Below are 19,440 nucleotides of genomic sequence, written 5' to 3'. Positions count from 1 at the left end.
GTCTCCTTTTAGTGTGAACACTTACTATGAAGTAAGGCATGCTGTGGAAAACCTAATGGCCCAGAAGTGCTATTTGGACAAGTGTCTTATTTCCCTGTTCAGCAAGCAGGAAGTCTCAGTCTCAGTGAAGGCGTTAATATCAGCACTGAGTTGTTGGATTTGGAAAAGTAAAAAGGAGGAGCTAAATGGAATTAGGACAAATGTATGATTTAATTCAGTGAGGTTTTTTTTGTCATGACAAGCTAGCCAAGTGTAGCCAGAGTGTAAAATCTTTTTCTTGTACTACTTTGTATTTGAGATATGGATATAAAAAGTGTTTGTATCTCACTCTCCTCTATCACATTTGGGTGCACAGTTGCTCTTCTTTGGAATTAGACTACTTTGTGCTTTCCAATATCCACCTCTAGTTCACGGTCACTGATCCTGTATTTGGTGAGAGTCTGCCTTAGTTTACCACATTTCACTGTGGTTAGATAGTCTGCTAGTGTGATCACTAAGATCACTTAATTAAAAGTGGACAAATTTAATCATGGTACAAAACTACTCATTGAAGTGATAGTCAACAGCTGTTGTTTTATTATTTAACTCTAGTCTCCACAAATAAACAGTTATCGACACCCCTGTTATGTTAAATGCCTAGATGCAGAAAAGGTTCCAATTTGCTCACAAGAAGCTCTTATTACCAGGATTGCTCTGTAAAATGCAACATGAGGAGAAGAGAGCCAAATGTTTGCTGCCTTTAACCGTGCTTACATACATTCTAAATATGAATGTAGTCAAAGATTTTGGCAATACTCTGCAGCTTGCACTCCAAATGTGCCCAGAATTTTGTATCTAACTATAACCCTCTGAATGAAAGACTCGAAAGAGGCAAATGTAAATTCTTTCAGTGAAGTGTCTTTAGAAATCCATGTAGAAAGTTAAATTTATTATTGGGCTTGCTGGTGGATCCACTGACAGGTCAGTAACTGAGTGAGAGTCTGTAGTATACATCCAATTTGTGCATGAAGGGAAACCTTATGCTCTCTTTACTGACATAATATACTTGGAATTTGAAACCGCTGATGGTAGTGCATAAGGAATAAAAACTGATTTGGGATTACTGCAGAAAAGCTCAAATCAAAACTGGCCTGTTTGCCTGATTTAAGATGGTACAGCAGTAAATATGGGCTGTTTTAGTAGCATGCAGCCAAAGACAGACCAGACACTTCTCATGGTGGCATTTGTGCACTACACCAACCACAACCTTGAATTTGCTTATCTGCATCTCAAAATAGATTCTCTTTCTTAAAAAGACTTGAGTTTATTTTGAAAGATGTTTTCAATTTTTTGGCAACTTCAAGCCCTTGCTGATGCCTCTGAGGTAGCTAAGAGTTAGGTATTCTTGATATACTCTGGGCTTGTTTATCAGGAACGAAGGCAATGATCAAAATGATTATTTGGCTGTTGCCCATGCAGAGATTTGTAGAAATTGACTCAGAACCTGATGTAGCCTGAATGATAGGAATTCTTAAGGAGATCAAGACAAGCAAATTGTGGGCACACTGTTTGTTGTTTTTAAGATGGGCTTAATAGCCATTATGACTGAAATCTCCCTCTCACTTTTTAAAGAGAAGATCTGTTTGAGGTTTTGCAAAAGCTAGAAAGTGCTATACTGGAATTCAGTTGTGCAAGACCGACTTGGCCCTTATATCTGAAATACACTTAAGAATAGCAAATTTCAAGGGTTAACTATTCCTGTATCTTTACCTCTAAAGCTTCAGAAAAATCAGATATGTATGCATAAAGCTGCCATTGAAAATATGGGTGCCAGATTTACCAAGCAACAGTAGCAAGCATTCACATGATTTCAGTGCTTTAACTCCACATGGGGCTCATGGGAGGGAAAATGGTCTATTAGGACAATCTGCCAGAGCACGTCACACAGGTATAGATTGAGGAGGAAAAGGAGAGTGCCCTGCTCTAAAATTTAATTTTAAATACCATGAACTTCACAACAAATGACCATGCATGTGCCTGTTTAACAAAGCTTTTGGAGCGAGATTTTCAAAGGCACAAATGGTAGTAAGGCACCTAACAGTCCTTTGTGCCTTTAAAAATCTCCCCCTTAGCCACTAGACCACCTGAGATTTAGAGTCTATTGCTGTTACAGAAAATTTTGTCCTTCAGTGGTAGAATATGGGTTTGCTACAGGTAACTTAAGTCAAGCCTATTCTCATATAGGTAGCAAGGCACACTCCATGACTTGATGCAGATAGTAAAGGCCAAAGTAATAGCTTTCTAGTCCCATCAGTCTGTTCTCTGCTGGTATTAAGAGTGACTTAGAAACAGACAGATTTATGGTAAATAAGGATGCTTATGGAAGTGGAGAGGACCGTGAAGGTCTGATTCTCGTTTCAAAGCCTGTGGAGTGGAGTATTTTAGGTTAGCTCCCCTTGCTCATCCTACAGGATTAGAGCTTTTATTATTTTTTTTTTATAAAAGGGGTATCAAGTACAAGTTTTTAAAAGAACACCAACTTAAAAATCACACTTCTGTCTGAAATTAGTAATACCCAAGATTTCTATAACAAAGACTAGAGGGAAATGATTTTTCAGTTTCTTTACTTGACATGACGTTTTGTATAGACTATGGGTGGGCAAACTTTTTGGCCTGAGAGCCGCATCTGGGTGGGGAAATTTAACTGCATGCAGGGCCATGAATGTAGGGCTGGGGCAGGGGGTTGGGGTGTGGGAGGGGGTGTGGTGTGCAGGAAGGGGCTCAGGGCAAGGGGTTGGAGCAGAGAAGAGGTGTAGGATGTATGAGAGGGCTCAGAGAAAGGGTTGGGATGCAGAGTGCAGGAGGGGCTCAGCACAGTGTTGCAGGGAGGGCAGCAGAGTGCAGGAGGGGGCTCAGGGCAGTGGGTTGGGGTGCAGGAGGAATGTGAGGTGCAGCAGGGGGCTCAGTACAGGGGGTTTGGGTGCAGGTAGGGGATGCAGGGAGGGGGCTCAGGGCAGGGAGTTGAGGTGCACGGGCCAGGAGGGGTGCGGGCTCCGGCCTGGCGCTGCTTACCTGGAGCAGCTCTGGGGTGGCCGTGGTGCGCACTAGGTCCAGGGCAGGTTGCCTGCCCTGCCTGCACCGCTCTGGGAAGCGGCCAGCACCACGTTCTGCGGCCTCTGGGGTGTGGGGCAGAGGGCTGAGCGCGCTGCCCTGACCTGTGGTACCTCCCCCGAAGCTCCCGTTGTCCGGGAATGGGGAACCATGGCCAACGGGAGCTTTGGGGGAGGTATCCACAGACAAGGGCAGTGCGCTCAGCTCTCTTTCTTCCACCCCCATCAGGGCCACAGCCATGTAGCGCTGGCCGCTTCCCGGGTGGTGCGGGGTTCGCGGCGCCACGGCGATGGCAATCCCGTGGGCCGGATCCAAAGCCCTGAGGGGCCGGATCTGGCCCACGGGTCATAGTTTGCCCACCCCTGGTATAGACAGTTTCATTGTCTTAATGATAGTCTGTTTTCACCTTGGTGTATTGGTAGCTCTTCCTCGCAGCAAAAAAGATGAGACTTTTTCTTTTATATATATTTTTAAAAGTGATTAAAATGGCAACAATTGGTGGGGGGACTTGGGTAGGTATAACACCTGACACTCTTTCTAACTCAATTTTTGAAACTATCCACATTTCAAATTGTGACTGTTCTTTTAATGAGAGAAATTCTAATTTGGGGAGGTTAGTATTAGAACTTGATCTTCTTATAAACAAACTACTTTTAATTTTAATGGGTTTATTGGACAGTGACTCCTACAAAAAATGGGTGATTGTGAAACATATTTGTAATCTGAATGTGTAAAGCATGTTTCTTGACTTTCTCGTGTGGCATTAGCAGTATATTTGTTATACCAATAAAATAAAAACCAGCAGGATCTTATTAAAGGGGAAAAGGCAAAATACCACATTTATTGTGAATACAGAAAGAATCATAGTAAGCAATTAGTTATAGCTATAACATTCCATTCAATCTCATATTTATTCATACATTCATTCATACACACACACACACACACACACACACAGGTTCTGCAAGGTTGTTATCATAGTTACCAGCCTTAGAGTTGCTCATGCCAAGCCACTGGCCAGGTGGCCTGGACATGAGGAGGGAGCAGGGCCTCGTCAGATGCACATCTGATGCTCCTGGAAGTTGGTTTGCAGAATCAGACCCCAAAGTTCTCACTTTCCAGAGTCCATTTTTATAGGAATTTCTTCCTATGTCAGTCTATGGGAATTGCTTCATCATGCTGTTGCTGAATCAATCAGCAGATGTCACATTCCTGATGGCACCGTGCTGCTAGATGTTATCTTGTTCTCTGGTTCTCCCATTCTTGAGGCTGGTGGATGGATTCCAGTCTTCCCTCCGGGGGTTCTCTGGTTATTTCCACTTGACGCCTTCTTCAGCCGATGGACACTGGATTCTTAGGCTGGCACCTCCCTGATCATTCAGTTATTATCCACACCAAACATCCATCCACATACATCCTCTATCTCTATTTTAATCACAATTGTTAACAAAGCGAGATGAATACAACAAAAGGGCGGGGAGTCTCTGGGTGCTGTTTCTGTTGTTACAGAGTATTGCTTTGAGTCTCTCTCTGTGTGAGTGGTTGTTGTTACAAAGAATTGCTTTGAGAACAGACTCGGTCTTAGACTGTACTAATACAATAAGCAGCTTGCAATTTTCACACACAGAGGGAGAGAAACAGTACTAAAAACCAAGAGACCTCTTAATTAGTAATACCCTGAAATTTAAACTATGGGGAAATCAAACTCATTTGTGATTTTAATACAGAACGTCTTTAATATGATCCAACATATTGACCATTTTCCTTGGTAAGTCATTTGTGGGCAGTCTTATAGTCTCATTAGTTTTGTATCCCGCTCTTCCTGCTCCATTTACTTGCATATCTAGGTTTTACCATATGCAGGAGTAAAATTGGGGTTGGGGGGAAGAGGTGGTAGAAGTCTTTCAAGCTCTACCGACAAAATAAGCACCTATGTGAGACACCAAATTGCAGTGCTACTCACGGTTGCTTATGATCATGCTTGCTTTGTGAACTCCACTGTGCTCATTGAGCTTGGGTCGCCCCTTGGTGAAGCTTGAATATGCCTACAGGATTTGGTGGCTCCCTCAGCTTACCTCTTTCATGGATGTGGGGGGAGGGGACGGCACGGCACCTGCTTGTGACACCAAATTGAGATATCTCTTGCAGTAAATTGTGCAGATCTGTAATCCTCCTGCTCCTTTCTTACATAAGCAATAAAACAGTTAACAAGGTTGACATTTAAATTATCGCCTCAGATTCCTGAGATGATAATGTCTATATACAGGCAAAGCTGCAGTTTGTACTGGAATAGTAAAACTGCTCCCTACAAACAAAACAAACTGTACTGCTAAGGGCAAATTTCATTGGTATAACTGCACCTGCACTAGGGGCTTCTGCTGTCATGGCTATATGTCAATCAGGGATCACACCTCTTCATGCCCCTTGACCAATATAACTATGTCAACAAAAGTTTCTTCTGGGGGAATTCTGTGCCAAAAAAAAAAAATAAATAAAAATTCTGTGCACAATATTTTAAAATTCTGCATATTTTATTTGTCAAAATAACACAATATAATCATGCCAGTTTCAATTATTTTGGTAATTTATTTCAAAATACCGGTCAACAACTATGTCTGTAACAATATAGACAACATAAAAGATTCAGGAAATGTTTTTTTGACAAATAGATCCTTATCAGGTATATTAATACAGAACTTTGAGTAATTCATTTAAACTACAATACAGAAACAAAATTTTGCACCCCTCAGAAACAGTGCAAATGTTGGGGAGTCAGAGGTAACGGAGGAGCTGAGGGAAAGGGAAGTAATTTCTGGGAAGGAGCCGGGGAGTGAAAGTGGAGGGTTGTTGGGTGCTAGTGGGAGAAGTATGGAACAGGTTTTTTGGTGGGGAGTGGAGGGTTGAGGATCGTTAGGGAGCTCCCCCACCCATGTAGATCCTGGCTGACCCTTAGCCTCTCCCATTCACTCAGGCACATCTGCCCCTGTCCCCATGTGTCCCTTCCTCCCTGCCCCGCATCTCCATGGGTCCCTGCACCCCCCCACTCAGCCATCCCCTGTCTGGCTCTGCCCCCCATGCCACCCCACTCCCATCCAGTCCCTGTTCCAGGCTTTCCCCCCCCCCCCCCAGCTAGCCCTTCTGAACCCCTGTCTATGTGACCTCCCAGCAGCCCCTTGTGCTCTGCTCTCTCTGTCTCCTGCCCCCAATATCCTGTGCCTCCTCACTTGGCCCTATGGACAGTGTACTGTGAGGAATGCAGGCTCTGCTCTCTCCTTATCAGCTGCTGACTGCTACAGCCTGTAAGTGGTAAGCCAGCTGCCTCTGTTCTGGCACCACAGCAGCCCTTTGTGGGCAAAAGGCATAACTGCAGAGCCTCTCTGGCAGAATGTATTTTCTGCAGAGAAAAAAAAATTGCAGGGCACATGAATTCTGTGTGCGCACAGTGGTGCAAAATTCCCCAGGAGTAAGAAATCTGTAGATGTACCCTGAGTGAACATCTCATTGAGATGAATGTGGAGTGCATGTCTTTCTGAGTTATTGTTCCAGGCTCTCTGTAGGCTCTAGTAGACATCTCTGCACTGGTTACAGAGTTCAGATTTTTTAACTTTTCTGTGCAGTCATAACCGTGAGAGCCTTAATGTATTTTTTAAAACTGAATACTGAGATTCTAGAGAAATAGGTAGTAGCCTGAGTACTGACTGAATCTGAGCCCTGACATACATAATCACGTTAGCGGATGTTTTAGCAAATTTCAAAGCAATTCGTGGGGCATCAACTCCTAGATGAATCACAAGGAAGTCACCCACTACACTAGGTCAGAGAGTATATCCCAAAATTGAGAGAGATTTGTTACCAAGGAAGAGGCTTTCCTGAGTGCATCTGAGACAACATCCATGCTTCCTCCTTATAGTACTACTAGATGAGTAATACTTGTGTTTCTATTTTGCCATACAGAATGAAGTAGGTCATGATTGATCCATATTTTTCCTCAAAGCAAATGTGTTCAAGTGGGTGGCCTTAGCCGAGGGTGAAAGTTACCTCCTAAATGAGAGGACTCTGGTCATTCCTGTGAACACTGATGAGGCTAGAATCAGAATATTCTATAGCTATTTTTGGTGTATTCAGTTACTAGTCACACTTAACTATATAGGGTAAAATGCATCATCTAGTTACATTTTCTTCAATGCTTTAAACTAAAACTTTTTCACCAGCAGGAAAGTGATTGGGATAGTTTCCTTCTTCCATAGACAAATATTTGGCACCCAAAATGCTAAGTTCTCAATGCACCACTCCCACCTTCTCCTTCTCTCATTTCTTTTTAAACTCCCCCTAAAAAAAAAAAAAATCTCTACCCAAACTGGCAAGTGTGTTGATTTCAGCACAAGGTTTTATGGTTCGTGTACTTGGATTTTTTTCTGTAACTTTTATAACTACTACTACATTGTTAAATAGGCTTCTCTCTTTGGTATAACCATAAGGTAAATACTATCTCTCACTTCTCAACCTGAAACTTCATCTGAAATGTAGTAGAACAGTGCTGTACCCACAACCAATAGCAAGGTAATGTGTTTTGATTTCCTAGTGATAATTCAACTATGTTCAGTTACATTTTACATGTTACTCTATCATAGTAGTGACCTAATTATTAAATTAAGAAATAGTAGTTGACTTAGAGAATTCATCATAACAATTTTCATGCTACATGCTTAAGTGCAAGGGGAAGAATTGGTTCCTTATGTAAGTCTGCGTCAACCTCTCCTGCTTCGACCTGCATTGCAGCATTAAATAAGCTGCCCACTTCCACTTGTCTGCGAGAACTGAACAGAGCTGAGGAAGCAGCTACACAAATGAGAGGTTTCTTCAGCTACTTTAGGTTAGAGGGGCTGGGCTAGTGGTCAGGGCTTTGTAAATCCACGAATCGTACTGTCATTTTCCAGCGTCCACGAAAGCTGACGGAGCTCCACTTCTAAATTGATATGACGTGGTGTATTACAGATTGCAAACCAAAGCAAAGGCTAGTAGGGCAGGAAATCCAGCTGCACAGTAAACACAACTTTAAAACGCTGCAGCGGGCAATGAAGAGCTCATTCAGGTCCGGCCTCAGGGACCCGCAGCTAAAGGAAGTAACTGGGCAGCCCCTTTATCATGAGGTGCTACCGTTTCTCACCACCCCTGCGGCTGTTACCGGCTGGTCGCAGCCTGACACCGCTTGGGGAAGAAGGGAAGGTGTTTACATGACACTCCTTTTAAAAGTGGTCAAAGAAAATACCTCCTTGACGGCTGCTCGGTCGCCCAGCACCCCTCACGTCCCCGACCCGCAGGGGCAAAACTCAGCGCCTCACCCTGCTGCTCCGTAGGCCCCGCCCCTTCCGTCATCGCGTTAGCTCCACCCCCCGTCCGGTTTGGCGCATGCGCAGATCGCGCGGCGCATGCCGAACTGCGCGAGAAGCCGCAGCGCGTGCTGGGTTCTGTTGGCCGCGGGGAGGGCTGGTGGCCGGTACTGGCCGGGTGCGTTGGACGTTGCGGTACCGTGGCTGGGCGGGCGCGTGGGCCGCTCTCCGCGGAGAGGCGCTGGGGGGCCAGCCAGGAGTCGGCCCTGACCTTGCCCAGGTCCCGCTGGGAGAGCGGAGGCCGCCGGGCTCGGGGGGCCTGGCACCCCCGTGTTCCTGGCGCCCACCCGAGCGGACTGGGGCCTTTGGGTGCTCTTACTCCGCCGGCCCCCACGCCCGTCCGCCGTCTCTCTGCCGCTCCGCCAGGCCGGCAGGGCACCACCGCCTGGAGGAGACCCGTACACTGTGACCTCTGCGCGCCTCTGCCCCTCGGGCTCCCTCAGCCGCGCGTGTGTTGGGGCTCGGGGCTGCCTGCGCCCCTGGGCGGCCGGGGCTCTCGCCCCCCGCATGACACTGCGAGGGGCGCCCCTCTCCGGGCCAGATTAGGGCCCCACTTAGACCTGGGCCCCCGCCTGTTCAAGGTAGGCCTTGGGTTACGGCTGGATGTGTACGGCCCCATCACCGTAGTTTCTAGGCACCTGCCGGAGACGCTCACACTTGTTCTCCTAGCCACCCAAGGAGGTAGAGAAGCATCTTCCCCATTTTGCAGCTGGGGATCCGAAGTGCAGAGAAATCTAGTGATTTGTCCAAGGTCACCCAAAGTCTGGCAGGATTAGAAGTTCAATGCAGATCTCCCAAATCCACATACAGTGTTTTAACCTCAGGACTGTTCTTCTCTTCAAATTAGGCTATAGTACGGTGATGGTAAAATTTAACCTTACAAATAGAATTAAACAAGCAGTTTTGTTGATATAGGAAATAGTATAAAATTCAGTTTGTGCTCCGTTACCAGTATTAATGAGTTCATGTAGGTCTAAAAAAAACAGTGAAAGGAATTATTTTTTTTTCACCAGATTTGGTATATGTGGCAGTATACACAGAGGAAACAGATGGCTTGCCTAAGGTGCTATTTTTAAAGATACTCTTCAGAGGAGACCCACGCTTACTGGGGGTCACATGGTAAATTGGGGCTGAACCGGACTATAACTCAAGGTGCTTGTGACTGTCATAAAAATAATAGTTCTGATTTTTTTTATTGATGAGTGAGGGACTTGGAATAACATTTTTACATTGCTCTGATATAGCTTTATAGATATAGTCTTGGACATTTGCTAAAAAGTCAGATATTTTGCTGGTGTTTATGAATTCATCATTAATTGTAAATGCTGACTGTTTAACTGTTTATATATGCTGACCATCCAATGCCTGTTTTTTACTTTAATTTCTTTTTAGTGATTTGCTGTGGAAAATGTATTCATGGTTATGTTTTAGTAACAATTACCTATGGTTTTGTCTTTTAGATGTACAATTTTTTCTCTTCAAATCTGATCTAAAATTAGAAGTTGTGATGGGTTTGTCTGCTTCATCTCCATCTATTGCTGCTCAGTCAGAAAATGTATCTCTACACCCTCAAACAGCATCTCCACCTTCAGAATGTCCCATGCACCAGGAAAAAATGGAAGGTAACTACCTACCAAAATAGAGTGAAACAAAATCTAAATCTCAGAAAAGTGCTTTGAAAGATATTTGGCAAGAAAGGAAAGCTATTTATCAGTAAAGGAGTATTAGTATGACAAGTGTCTTCCTTCACAAAAATGCAACTTGCAAGTAGTTGTATTTTTAAAGGTAAAGAGGTGTGAGTTTCTTACCAAGCTGTTTTACCTGCTAAAGTGATAGTTCAGGATTCTGTCTCCTGTAACAGTGACTGATGTGTCTGATGTCTAAAGTTTCATTTCTTACATTGCTATAGTTGTTGTTCGTGTCCTCAACTACAGAACTCTGAACTGAGGTCTTGGAAGATAAGAGGAGCTGATTCCCAAATGCATTCTTAAAATGTATAGGCATGTACTCTTTAAGTCTGGCTAGTCTTAGTGACTTGAGATCTTTTAAACTGTAAATGCCAGAAGCTACTTTAATTTAATTTAAAGTTTGGGGTTCCACAGTAAGAACATAAGTCTTCTGACTTATAATGATTAACATGCAGAAGACTAGGTTCTAACAAACAGCAATATTTGCATAGCTGTGTTGCGTGCCCTGTAGTCTTATGTATATACTGTTGCAAACATGGTTAGACTACACATTTAATCAGAAAAACAGAAGCAGAAAATACAGTATATGCGCAAAGCAGCAGAGTTGATTTTCTTTTTCCCCCAAACCTTAGCATTTGTATTTCTTGACTGTTGGTAACTAACTATGAATCTTAAATTGCAGTTTTTAGAATTCTTAAAAGTAATTAAAAATCTTTAATGTGGTCTTGGCGTTTAAGATGCCTCAAATGCTGTGGGATGTAGAAATATATGTTCTTGAAGTGTGCGTCTTCTCTGAAATGACTGTAAGTATAGCATTGTGAAATTCTGTCTGCTTCCCTATAACTTCCAGGGCAAATTTGATACCCTTAGAGAATTTGGTTGGCTACAAAGTTTGGGGGAAAACATCCCAATAAATTCATGTTTGAGCAGAAACAAGCATGGAAACATCAGTCCCAAATAAACTGGGTTTGAAAGATTTGAATATGTGGAAAAGGTTTTATAATAGAAACTCTTTTGGAACTTGAATTGTATTGGTCACGACTAGGCACTTGCAATAATAATTATGGGAGTGCTGTTTTTAAGGAGAGTTCATCACAGAAACTGTTATAGGTTCTCCATTAAATTAATGACCTGCTCTGTTATATCAAGTGATTACAAAATTAGTGTTTTAACTCTTCTCTATTAAGTCTGGTTTTTTCATCATTCCCTCCTTAGGCCCAGGCAATCTCATCTGTATAGGCAGACCTGTAGAGAGTCTGAACTAAGTCAGTGGGGCTCCACATAGGGTCTGGGATTTCAGGAACAGGGGTTTTTGTTGTATATGGATGTAAAAAAATAAGGTGAATTATTTTCACGTTGCTTGGTGTCAGCATTTAACAAGAGACTTTGGTGTGTTACTTATCAGATGAAATCTGTGGATATCATTCTCTTAGGAATCATCAGATTACTTATGCAAAAGCTGCAAAATTTGTTATTGGTAATATAAATTCAAGAGGTGTGTTGAAACGACAAGCACAGGAATGAAAAAAGCTGCCAATTATTTGACTGACGAGTACTTGTGTGTAATTGGAACTCTCAATATCATTATGTTGCTGTCCCTTAAAAAATAAGAAATAATATCCTCTTGTTCAGAGGGAGTTGGAACCATTCCTCAACTGAAAAGAGCAAAGGGGTGATGGGGGGAGGGGGTTGGTTTATATTTACATTGTGGTTTGGTGAGCTCTAAGAAAATTGACTTGTATACCTACTTGCACACCATGTTCTTCCCTTTCCAAGTCCCATTACATTTGATTATGAATTGTATTTTTGTACTAATCCATGGTTTAATGTTTTCTTTTTTTCAGGTTGTCCAATGCACATGAAATCTCCTGACCAAGGTGCTGAGAACCAAAATAATAATATTCCTGCACATCAGGAACGAGCATATGAATATGTGGAGTGTCCGATGAAATCTAGTACATCTCAAATGAAAGATGACATAGATCCTAGAAATATGGTAACTTTTGTGTAGTCTGTGTGTCTTAAGACCTGTTCCGTTCTAAAGTGGCTATGAAAGCGAGATCTCAGTAGTAGCACTGGCACAGACAAAAGAACTATCGATGTTAAAGCTGTTCTATCTTTGTGTTGCGAATACACTTGAAGATAAACTGCTGAATAGTTAAGGCCTAAAATTTGATCTTCTTTTAAAATCATTCCACTGGGGTGGGGAATGCCCTCACAATTATAAATGTCTACTTAACAACAAAGACAAGATGGCCCATAGAGCCACTGCTATGTGTGTGTTAAGGGTTCGTTTAATATTTCCAAGGCTGACAGGGATGTGAGCACTGTGGTATGTTGAATGATGAGCTCTACCTGATGGAGTTCCTCAGATCGGTCTTTTGCAGGGCCTCAGGAAGGTTCTCTCTGTTTAAAGTAAAATCGTGATGTGGAGCTTTGGGTTTAAAGAGGAGAAAGAGGACATCTGGCAGTCTTAGGCATGGATGAGGAGTACCAACTTCAGAAGAGAAATAGTTATTTCTTCAGAGGGCCATGCTTTTTGATGTCTGTAGCAACTGTATAGTTATAGTGTGATTGTTTTTTAAAAAATACTATGATATATCAAAACACTTTTGGCTCTGAGATTTTGTTAAAGCAATCATTTGTGTTTAGATGCCACCGCCTAATCAAATGCCATCCCTGAATCAACCATTTCCATTATCAACTATCAGAAAAGAGTCTTCCATTCCTAGAGCGCATTCAGAACAAAAATGGGTTTATCCGTCAGAACAAATGTTTTGGAATGCTATGCTAAGGAAAGGGTAAGTAAACTGATTTTACCCAGTAGAATGTGTGCTAGCCAGAAGACTGCAAAATAAATCATTGTGTTGATATTGTAGGCATTTAATTAAGGGGTTGGTGGGCTGCGGGCAGTAATCAGTCAGCTTGTTCAGAGAAGTCAGTATCCCTTTAAAAAGTTTTCCCAAGAGGTCTTAAAAACTTGGTGACTGTGGATTTTTTTTTTTTTAACGAAAGTTCCTCCATTGTGAACATTAGATCAGGTCCACTGGTGTTAGCAACATGGAACCCCTCGTGTAGACAAGGTTTCTGTGTCTGTCAGTATCAGTTAGACATTCACTAAACAGGTTAAGAGAAAGTGGTGTTAAAAATGTTGGTGGCTGCAGGAGCTTTGGGTAGCAATATGGGTTGCCTAGTGTTGACTAGTATAGAAATGGGTTTAGCAATAGTGTGATTTCTGTGTTGTGGGTTTGTTTTTTTTTTTAAGTGTAGACGAGGCCTGAATGAAGCGCACAAGTCTCTTAGCCTAAAAAATGCTTTGGATCAGTAATGGGAGAGTGAGACAACTTTTTTTTTCATACAAATAATACATGTGTAAAGTGGGTTTTTGTTGAAACTGTCATATTTAAACTTATCTTTTTAAGGTCCAATTGATGATAAAATACAGTAGTTATTTATATCACTGTATTCAAAGTAGTAAAACTTTAGTCCATTTATTATAAACGATCTTAACACTAAGGCCCTGATCCTGCAAACCCATATGCAGATGTTTAACTTAAATGTAAGCGCATGTATACGTGTGTGCCGTATTAGGGAATAAGAGTTATTTGTACATGACTCTTACATGATTTTTTTTCTTTATCTAGTACATTTATCTATCAAAAATGAATTTGGGTTGCATCCTGCACAAAATTTTCTAAGCGTTGTGAAATGTAAACTAACTATAGATAGCTTTGTCAGCACATTCCAATACCATGACTTAGCTCATGCTGTTTGTTCAAGCTATGATTAGTGTTAGATAACTATAAGTTGTACGTAGAAAGTTAAGAGGACTAAAGCAGGGGACTGGAAGCTAGCAATGCATGACTTCTGACTCTGACAGAGTTGCTCTGTAACCTTGGGGCAGATCTTTCACCTCTCGGAGGAGGTGGGGAATTTAAGCTCCAATATTTGTAAAAATTTCCAAAATAGTGTTCCTTTCTTAGATGGAGGTGGAAAGATGATGACATAAACCCCAAAGATATGAATAATATTATCAAGATTCACAATCAGAACAATGAGCAGGCTTGGAAAGAGATTTTAAAGTGGGAAGCTCTTCATGCTGTGTAAGTACATTTGAGATGGAAAAACAAAAAATTTCTTTGGTTCTTGCTAATGTAAGTCTTTAAAAGTCGGAATGGTTTCAATTTATCCAGAAAATGACCTGATGTTTATAATTCCAAGACTTTGAGACTTGTGTGTTTTTTGGCTGTAGTACCAAAATCCCTTAGTTAGGAACAAAAGTTTAACAAGATCCAGTGACTGGAAGTTTAAGTCAGCAATGTTTTTAAACTGGAAACAAGATGAAAATATTGACTGGGTAAGCTAACAATTGGAACATATCAAGGATGGGGTAAATTCTCTATCATTTGGAGTCCTCAAATCAAAATGATCTATCTTTCTAGAAGATATGTTGTAATTCAGCCAGAGGATGCTGGGGCTACATGCAGGAATTACTGGTGAAATTCTATGACCTGTGATATACAGGAGATCAAACTAGATGATCATAAATTCCTTTCTGGCCTTAAAATCTATTGTATTAGATTATCATACATCTGAGATGCACTTTGTGCAGGATATTGGTGGCGGAGGCTATCTGAAAGCTGGTTATGGATCCTGTCATGTGGGTCAGAATGCTCCAGTCTCTCAGAGTAAGTTAGAATAACCTAGGGGCTTCTTTAACTCGTGTTGGCAATATATGGTCATAAGACTGGGCATACGGGGTCAGACCAATGGTCCATCTAGCCCAGTATCCTGTCTTCTGATGAAAGACAGAAAAACTTCAAAACCAGAGTCCAGCGAGAGACTGCTGAATTGGAATTCATTTGCAAATTGGATACAATTAACTTAGGCTTGAATAGAGACTGGGAGTGGCTAAGTCATTATGCAAGGTAACCTATTTCCCCTTGTTTTTTCCTACCCCCTTCCTCCCCTCCCCTGCCCTCCCCAGACGTTCTTGTTAAACCCTGGATTTGTGCTGGAAATGGCCCACCTTGATTATCATACACATTGTAAGGAGAGTGATCACTTTAGATAAGCTATTACCAGCAGGAGAGTGGGGTGGGGGGAGAAAAACACCCATTTTTTTCATGGTCTGTGTGTATAAAAACATCCTCACTGCATTTTCCACTTTTATGCATCAGATGAAGTGAGCTGTAGCTCACGAAAGCTTATGCTCAGATAAATTGGTTAGTCTTTAAGGTGCCAAAAGTACTCCTTTTCTTTTTGCGAATACAGACTAACACGGCTGCTACTCTGAAACCTGTCTTCTGATGGTAGCCAATGCTATTGCTTCAGAGGGAATGAATAGAACAGGGAAACTATTGTGTGATCCAGTCCCAGCATCTGGCAGTCAGAGGCTTAAGGACACCCAGAGCATGGGGTTGCATCCTTGACCATCTTGTCTAGTAGCCGTTGATGAACCTTTTGTCCATGAAGTTATCTAATTATTTTTTTGAACCCAGTTATACTTTTGGCCTTCACCACGTCCCCTGGCAAGAAGATCCACAAGCTGACTGTGTGTTGTATGAAGAAGTACTTCCTTATGCTTGTTTTATATCTGCTGCCTATTAATTTAATTGGGCAACCCTTGGTTTTTGTGTTCTGTGAAGAGTAAATAACACTTCCTTATTCACTTTCTCCACACAATTCATGATTTTATCGACCTCTATTGTGTCCACCCTAGGGAACCATATGTCATCTGAGAATCAGCAGAGGTCCACCTCACCATCTCCCTCTGACGCACCCTTTACACTGGGGTGAGCGGCTATTTGGTGTAGGATCCAACTCTGCCATTTTTACACCAACTGAGCGCTCCCCTGCTGTGGGTAATGCTTGGCCACAGTCTCCTCCTTTATTTGAGTGGTCTATTCAAAAAAGAGAATCTGACCCAGTGTGATCCCATTGACCAGAAATGATCTCTAGTGTTTTCTTCTGTCACGGGTACTCTTATTGCTGTCCTCCCCGATGGAGATACCGATGAGATATGTTAGTCACGCTGTTACTTTCACATTTACTGAGGGCTTACTGCTGACTTGTAAATCTATTTTAAAGATTTATTAAAGTAACTTTTATTATTTGAATAACTGATTTTTTACCACAACTTTTTCTAATATATAATTTATGTATCAGTAAAACAAGTTCTTAAACTGTACATTATCTGTCTTAAAACTGAAAGTGTCTTTTTAATTGTTTAAAATGTATTTAGGGAATGCCCATGTGGACCATCATTGATCCGGTTTGGAGGTAAAGCTAAAGAGTATTCACCCAGAGCCAGAATTCGCTCATGGATGGGGTACGTTTACAGGACCAGAAATGTGGGGTTTTTTCCTTATATGTTGAAATGTGATGTAGAAGTAGATTTTTTTAAAAATGTTTTAGAACGACAATTTTAAACTCTATTTACCAGAACAGAGGCAGGAGTAGCCTATATAGTACATATGACTTGTGCCCATTTTATGAAATGTCATCTTGATTTCATAGCTGGTGTTAATTTACTGAATTCTCTTTCCAGATATGAACTTCCTTTTGACAGACATGATTGGATTATTGATCGTTGTGGGAAGGAAGTCAGATATGTTATTGATTATTATGATGGTGGTGAAGTAGATAATTCTTATCAGTTCACCATCTTGGATGTCCGTCCTGCATTTGATTCTCTCTCTGCTGTATGGGACAGAATGAAAGTAGCTTGGTGGCGTTGGACTTCATAACTACACTGAAACTGTACTTTCTCAGATTGAAGATGAGCTGCCATTTGAACTTTAAATAAAGATTATAGTAACTGTGCTTATCTTCATTAACCAACATTGTCCTTCTCTGTGGGGGAAAACACTATGCAGTTTTGTATGAACAGATACTTCATACCATCTTTAATTTAAAAGTAAGGTACATGCTTTTCTCTATTTAGGTTTATTTCAGTGGTCAAGTTCTCTCCTAGCTGGAAAATCTTGTGTACTTTACAGTCAATTAAGACTAAACTACACAAAATCAGTGACTCTCACAAAATGCCAGGCACAATGGGGCTTGATGCTAATTGAGCCTTTAGGCACTACTGCAGTATAGATGACAAAAAGTGGGAGTTTTGTAAATGTTTTTACTTGGTCATTAAAAGTGGTATATGGATACCATGATGGTGGGTGTAAAAATCTAGGTAGAGAACTTATTGTTGCAAATTAATTTATATACAGTTATATACCAGTATTTTACTCATCCGTATCTAAATCTGCTGAGATGATTTCAGTTGGAGTAACTGTTTAAATAAAAAATATGGCATGTGAATATTTTTAAAGGTATGTTCAACTGAAACTAATGTAGAAAGAGTTGTGCCTATTTTCAACACTTTTTTTAAAAAGAAATGCAATTAATAATTTGAAACAGTGTGATGGTTACTTTTTTCTTTTAAAATGCTGCCTCTGTATTGTATTCCAAAAAGCAGGAAATAAAATGGACATTTCAGAGTAGTTAAGTTTCATTTTTGAAGTTATGAAAAATCCATAGGGTTTGAGTTAATTGTGTATATATACCGGTACTTAAAAGCCCATTGCCTTCAGTAGGTGTTACATGGACACGGTGAAAAGCAGAATTAAGTCTTGTGTGTGAAATTTTAATTTTTGTGGCAAGTAACTGCCTCTCTTAAAGAAAAGATAATTGGACACAGTGTTCAGTTTTCACACTTTATAGAGTATATTTTTAAATTAAAATTTCTAGGCAGTGTTTTGAAGATTTGGTAGACAGTAAATTACTGTATGCTGAAATGTGTTGTCATGTAAAAGATATAAATGTAGGGTATCAGAAATGTTAAGCTGTTGATTTAACTTGCTGTTTCTTGCTGTCGTAACGTAGATATTGAAAATTATTGCATATCGTGTAGCAATTTGAACAATCTTACATGTGTATAGGAAGGGAAATTACTTAGAAAACTATTACAAACTTGATATACCCTATAAATCATACTTCGGGGTTCTGTGGTACCAGGAGCTTAGTGTAAAGTTTAAATTAATCTTTCCTTCCCTCCTGCATGTCCTGTTCTTGAGACTGATCCATCCATGCATCTCACTTTGGATTGATAGGAGTAACTGAATACCGTATTCTAGTCCCTCTGGTGGGAAATTTCTCCAATATGTACATAATCCTAATTTTTGGATGAAGGACTGTGTGTAATTGGATTTATATAGGAAGCTGCCTTCAGAGAGCTGCTTTGCAATCAAGTGACTTTCACTTCATGAGGAAGTGATCTCATATAGCTCCTACTTTGATGCTTGTAGTGGAGACCACCTTTGTTGTCCAGAGGAAAAGATCCCCCTTCAGAGGCTTCCAGAAAGTATTGCATAGCCTAAAGTCTAACATAACCGAGGTGCATTTTCTCTCTCTGTCCTTGTTCAGCATAATCCTGTTCTATAGCCATCTGAATTGAAGGCAGTTTTGGACAATAAATAATTCACCTGAGATTGATTTACTATTGTGCAAGAAGAGGCAGAGCTACTAGGAAGATAAGTGGACAGCTCATAAAATCCTACATTTGCTAGTGGAAGGGTTACAAACCCAACATAAGCAGTTGAGATTATGACGTCGATACTCCCTGTATGATGTGTCCTCACACCTTACAAATCAGTTTTGATACTTGTGATACATACAGTCCTGATGCTGTATGTCTCATGCAAAACAGAAACGGTAGCAATTCTTAAATCGGTATTCAAAAACTTAAAAAAAAAAACAAAACAAAAGCCAAAACCAAAACCCTCACCTACCTCAATGATTGCAGAAACATAGTGGCTTCATTATCATTGAAGTATTCATTTAATGAAGAACCAGAAGATGTCATATACACCACGACTTGAGTTTACCTGTTTTCTAGTATGCTCCACTGACTGTGGTATGGATTCAGGTTTATTCTTTGCAATGCTTGAATACTATTACTTAAATGTGATATCTTGTCATTTGATTCTCTGTTTTAATAAAGTGAACTTTTTTTACTTTGCTGTTGTAATATTTTCTAGTTTTAGACCCAAGCTGTTAGTGCTGGTGATGGCTTTCCCCAAGTTTGGTGATTAATGAAATGATCCTGTTTACACCCTGTACTTGACTAGCCTTTCTACATCTGTTACATAACTACACAGAACTGTCAGAGCCTTCGCTGGAGAATACACTCTGTATATATTCATATGAGGAGGCTGTACTATGTCTCCATGCTAAATGAGCATCTTGTTGATTTTACTGAGAATTTTCACCCATTG

General features: G+C 41.0%; 1 protein-coding gene across 3 annotated transcripts; it reads left to right on the top strand.

Annotated features, from left to right (window-relative positions):
- The first annotated feature begins 8,489 nt into the window (after window positions 1-8,489).
- Window positions 8,490-18,930, top strand: HCCS (holocytochrome c synthase). 3 transcript variants are annotated; one of them, XM_074961290.1, is made up of 8 exons: window positions 8,490-8,598; window positions 9,494-9,632; window positions 9,941-10,102; window positions 12,013-12,164; window positions 12,821-12,969; window positions 14,152-14,271; window positions 16,413-16,499; window positions 16,719-18,930. In XM_074961290.1, the coding sequence occupies exons 3-8, from the start codon at window positions 9,988-9,990 to the stop codon at window positions 16,915-16,917; spliced, it is 822 nt and encodes a 273-aa protein (XP_074817391.1). In that variant the 5' UTR covers window positions 8,490-8,598; window positions 9,494-9,632; window positions 9,941-9,987; the 3' UTR covers window positions 16,918-18,930. The 3 variants fall into 3 exon arrangements, with proteins under 3 accessions (XP_074817391.1, XP_074817390.1, XP_074817392.1); XM_074961289.1 differs by lacking the exon at window positions 9,494-9,632 and having other exon boundaries at window positions 8,496-8,598; XM_074961291.1 differs by lacking the exons at window positions 8,490-8,598; window positions 9,494-9,632 and adding an exon at window positions 8,694-9,061.
- The last annotated feature ends 510 nt before the right edge of the window (window positions 18,931-19,440 follow it).

This window comes from Natator depressus, chromosome 8 (genome assembly GCF_965152275.1).
Source record: "Natator depressus isolate rNatDep1 chromosome 8, rNatDep2.hap1, whole genome shotgun sequence".
Lineage (NCBI taxonomy): Eukaryota > Metazoa > Chordata > Testudines > Cheloniidae > Natator > Natator depressus.
Note: the sequence above shows the minus strand (reverse complement) of the source record. Positions and strands in the feature narration are given on the sequence as shown.